The sequence below is a fragment of the Tarenaya hassleriana genome, unplaced genomic scaffold (genome assembly GCF_000463585.1).
Source record: "Tarenaya hassleriana unplaced genomic scaffold, ASM46358v1 Cleome273, whole genome shotgun sequence".
In the NCBI taxonomy this organism is placed as follows: Eukaryota; Viridiplantae; Streptophyta; class Magnoliopsida; order Brassicales; family Cleomaceae; genus Tarenaya; species Tarenaya hassleriana.
In genome coordinates this window covers 19,965-24,999 of record NW_010965966.1, presented here as the reverse complement: position 1 = coordinate 24,999, position 5,035 = coordinate 19,965, and the positions used below count along the sequence as shown (strand labels likewise).

Below are 5,035 nucleotides of genomic sequence, written 5' to 3'. Positions count from 1 at the left end.
TTTGGAAATTAAAATGTTTTTACAAACATCTCGGGAAGAACACTTGCTGCACTAACATATTTGCTGCCCTAGATTATGCCTTTGATTTACAGGTGTTCCAAACTCAGGAGGAGAACATTTGTAGGGAGAAAAAGACAGAAAACTCGATTATCCTCCCAACGCAAAGACCGCATGAAATGCCTAGTCCTAATCACGGTCTCATGGATATAAATAGGGATAAACCTTTCAGACGGAAAAAGGTTCAATACCATAGCAACGACCTCACAAAGGATAAACCTTTCGAACGGGGAAAGGCTCGAAAGAAAGTGCTAGGAATATTCGAAGCACACCAAGACCAAGGTAAGTATGACATAACTTATATGTTCACTAATGCTGACTTGGCCCCGTTTGATGTAGGAAAAACAGTTTCAAGGATGAAACCTCCAGAAGAGGGAGGGAATGATGAGGACCTCGGAATCATGAGTGATACATCCAACTATATCTTGGAAGTAAAGGAACACATGGAGCTAATGATAGCTTGGAATGGAAGCACGGAGCTAGGAGCTCTACCGGATCGGACGGAGTTAGGAGCTCAACCGGAGAATGACGTCCCACCTGATCACGAGGAGATCATCATCCGAGATGAGTCACTATTGGCTGTACAAAATCCGAAGGATGCACACTCCTATTCTCGGCCCAAGCCACCCCTTACTCATGCTAAATCTCGAGCCCTTCGGCTCACTCTCATTGCTATCATCAATCGAGCATTATGCGGTCCACGGAACGAAGACACTTACATCCCGTTTCTAAGATCAAGCAAGGCACGAAATATCTCCATATACCAAGCTTAGGAGTCTTCATCTTCAAGGCAATTTCCGTGGGAAGCTTCTTGAGTTGCAAGCAAAGTCCTAACAGCTATAATCTTCCCAACCACCTCATTAATTGCTAAAAGGCTCCTACCCCTTTGCATGTTCTTTTGTCATTAATTGCTATCCAACTCTATCATCTATTTAAACTATGTTAGAACTCATTCGTAATCAGATTTTTGAAGATGAATTAAGTAATTTCGAGCTTGCCTCACTCTCTTGTTGGTGTGTCCGACATTCTTTTCGGTTTGTCCGAGAAATCCCGTCTTGGTTTGTCCGAGGCTTGTCTTGGTTTGTCCGAGACCCTATCCTTCGTTCTCCATCCATCTCTTGACTACGATTCGAATTCGAGAGCATCCGATGTCTTGATGATGAAAAAGCTCTGATACCAGGATCAAAGTCCCATAACCTTATCCTTTTCGATCCTTCTCCAACCGTCGTTCGAATTCGAGTGCCTCCACGAGAGTGCCGGTGATCGTTCACGGATTATCTCTACCTCCTCCGTGCGTACATCATTTTGGTATCAGAGCTTGCTCGAGCCAACGGCCGTCTAACCCCGGTGAAATCTATCTTTTATTTCGGTTTATTTCGTAATCAAGTTTTGAGGGCAAAACACGGAGAAGAGAGAGGGAATGATGAGGAAAAAACTTCTTAAGAGAGAGGGAATGATAAGGACATCGGATCTAACAACATCTCGTAAAGAAGATCTTGGCGGAAGCATACACGGAGCAAAGGTAACGGCAAACCGAGTTCCACAACCGAGTTCCACCTCGGATCAAAGCCACCAAGTAAAAGGAAATTGCTTGGAGTGCAAGACAATTATCCAAAGGAAGCTTCTTCATCATCAAGACAACTCCAACAACTAGCTTCCCAACCACCTCATTTAATGCAACATCAAGGCAATTCCAACAACTAGCTCCCCAACCACCTCATTTAATGCATTGGATTCCTACCCCTCTTGCATGTTCTTGTCATTTAATGTTGTAGTTGAGAATTCTAGCCTATATAAAGGTCTTGTAATGCATCATTTGTAATCAGGCTTGTAGAATGTCTCAAACATTTCGAGTTTTATAAATTCTTCTTCGGTTTGTCCGAAATTTATCCCGATCTTCGGTGTGTCTGAGATCACGAGTTTGGTGTGTCCGAACTCAAGCCTTGATGTGTCCGAGGTCTACTATCCTTTGCTTCCCCTTCGATCCATTCCATTTCCCTTTCTTAGTTTTGAATTCGAGAGCCTCTTAGAGCCGGTGATTGAAACTAAGATCCATCAAATTCCCCTTCGTTTTAACCACAATCCAAACGTGAATTCGAGAGCCTTCTCCGTGAAGTGCGGGTGATTGCGTTTCGGATAAAATTTCATCCTCTCCGAGCCAAGACGTGTATCACCTGAGAAAACTCGAGTAGCACAACGAGCTATAAACGGTTTTACGCAAGATGTCGATGAGAATTTACACGATGCGTGGGAACGGTTCAAGAGCTACCAATGTATATGCCCGCATCACGGAATGGACAAGAGATTACTACTGTCTACGTTTATCCATGGACTCCATGATGACACTAGAGCGTGGATAGATGCAGCATGTGGAGAAAGCGTTTACGATATCCTATTCGACACGTTAGAAGCCCAGATTAGCAAGATGGCGAAAGCCAGAGGAGCTACAAGGGATATCAACCGAAGAAGCATCGGAAAAGGAGATACCGGAGATTCGGCGGCTCTCAAAGCCGTAATGTCAGAACTCTCTGCTATTAAGCTCCAGTTGGGAGGTAGAACGACACCGAACACGCAGAAAATCCAACTGGGTTTGTTTGCTCCGGATCAACTTCCTAGTGAGGAAGAACAGGTGGAGGAGGTGGATTATGTCGGAAGAGGCCAATATCAGCATCCATCGAACCTTTACAGTCTGAACAACAGGAATCATCCAGGTTTCTCGTACGAAAATTCAAGTGGAGCCTTGAATTCGCAACATCAGAGTGCACCGATGAACCATCAAGGACCGCCGGGATTTGGACAGCAGAGGTATCAGAATCAGAACCAGGTCTATAGACAACAACAAACCCCGAAGAACGACGAGACCGATCTTAAGTCTATGCTTACCCAGCTCATGCATGACCAGGAGAATTCTTTCAATGAGCTACGTTCGGAAACGCATGGAATGCGGGGAAAACAAGACGAGCTCGAGCGACGAGTAGACGGTATCGACACTCATATGAAGTTGCTAGATAATCAGATAGCTCAGATCGCATAGCAGCCGTCTCGACCTTAAGGTTCTTTTCCGGGTAAGCCAGAAACAAACCCACGTGAGCACTGCAATGCTATCACATTGCGCAGTGGAGTGCAGCTTCCCGAGGTAAATAACGAACCTGAGAAAGAAAAGATTGCACCGAGATACATTAAGGAAGAGAAAGGAAAGGCAGTTCAAATGGAAGTTCCCACGTTCCACCACCCCCGAGAGCACCACGTGTTCCATTTCCCTCACATCTACGGAAGTACAATGAAGATAGCCAGTTTGCGAAATTCACGGCTATGCTAAGGAAACTCGAAGTTACCATGCCATTTCATGAGGTAATCCTACAGATGCCCTCTTATGCGAAGTTTCTTAAAGATATCTTGACAAAGAAACGAGTTATGGAAAAAGAGACAGTGGCTTTGAGTACCGAGGTTAGTGCCGCGATTTTGCAGCATACTCTTCTGCCCAAGATGGCCGATCGGGGTAGTTTCTCGATCCCGTGTAAGATTAGTATCATAGAAATCGATCGTGCCCTGTGTGATTTGGGAGCTAGTGTTAGCCTACTTCCATTATCGGTGTACAAGAAACTCAACATTGGAGAACTTAAACCGACGAGGATGGCACTCCAACTCGCGGACCGTACCGTCAAGTATACAGCTGGGATATTAGAAGACGTGCCATTAAAGGTCGGTGATTTCTATGTCCCTGTTGATTTTGTAGTATTGGACATGGACGAAGACACGAAAATCCCTATCATTTTGGGGCGTCCATTCTTGAATACCGCCGATGTTGTGGTACACGTCTGGGCAGGACGTTTAACGATGAAAATCGGTGATGAGATGGTTCAATTTACACTTGATCAAACTATGAAGCAACCGTCCAGCACCGACTCACTTTGTGCAGTTGAAATTCTTGAAGAAGAGCTTGAGAACATGGTTGAAGAGTTCAAAGATATAGACCCGTTGGAGATCTCTCTTGGGGCTATCGAGGGAAGTCTTTTCTGTAATGAACAGGAGATTCAAGAACTCACTAGATTGCTTGATGGAAATCATTCAGACGCAGAGTGTACTGCATGGGCTCTTGAAACAAATCGCGCGAGAACAAGTGAAGCAGCAGAGCCATTACCCAGTTTTGCTCAGAGATGTGGCGCGGGCTGTGTCATTATTGACTTGGGCCGTGTCAGTTCTAGCACGAACGTTTTGGCAGGGAATGAGGTCCGTGTCGCTGAGAACGTGACGCCCAATTTTGCTCAGAGATGTACCGCGGGCCGTGTTTGAAATGACTGGGACCGTGTCACTATTGGCGAAATGCACGATTCTACTCAGAGACTTGACGCGGCCCGATTCGTTAGTGGCGGACCGCATTAGTTCTTCGGACTTAGAGGAAAACTTTGGTTCATCGATGCCGGATTGGAGTATCGAACGCGCGCCTAAGCCTGAGCTCAAATCACTCCCAAAGGAGCTCCGATATGTATTCCTTGGACCTGATTCCACATACCCTAGTATCGTTAATGCGTCCTTGCAGGAATCACATGTCGAAAAATTAGTGAGCTTACTTCGAGGGTATAGAAAGGTCATCGGATACACGATTGACGATATTAAAGGGCTGGACTCCTCCTTGTGCATGCACCGTGTTCATCTAGAGGATGACTTGAAGACCTCAATAGAACATCAACATCGGTTAAATCCTGGAATGAAAGAGGTCGTAAAGAAGGAGGTGATGAAATTACTCGACGCAGGGATCATATACCCGATTTCAGACAGCTCATGGGTGAGCCCTGTACATGTCGTACCGAAGAAGGGAGGAATGATTGTAGAAATAAAAATCTATCTGGGGGTCCTGAATTATACCAATGGAATTCTGATGCAAAATGAGAATAACGAGCTTATCCCGACAAGAACTGTGACCGGCTAGAGGATATGCATTGATTACCGTAAGTTAAACTCCAACACACGTAAGGAT

General features: G+C 45.2%; 1 protein-coding gene across 1 annotated transcript; it reads left to right on the top strand.

Annotated features, from left to right (window-relative positions):
- Window positions 1-3,369: 3,369 nt before the first annotated feature.
- Window positions 3,370-4,350, top strand: LOC104817633. The gene has a single exon (XM_010546884.1). The coding sequence runs from the start codon at window positions 3,370-3,372 to the stop codon at window positions 4,348-4,350; it is 981 nt and encodes a 326-aa protein (XP_010545186.1).
- Window positions 4,351-5,035: the final 685 nt, after the last annotated feature.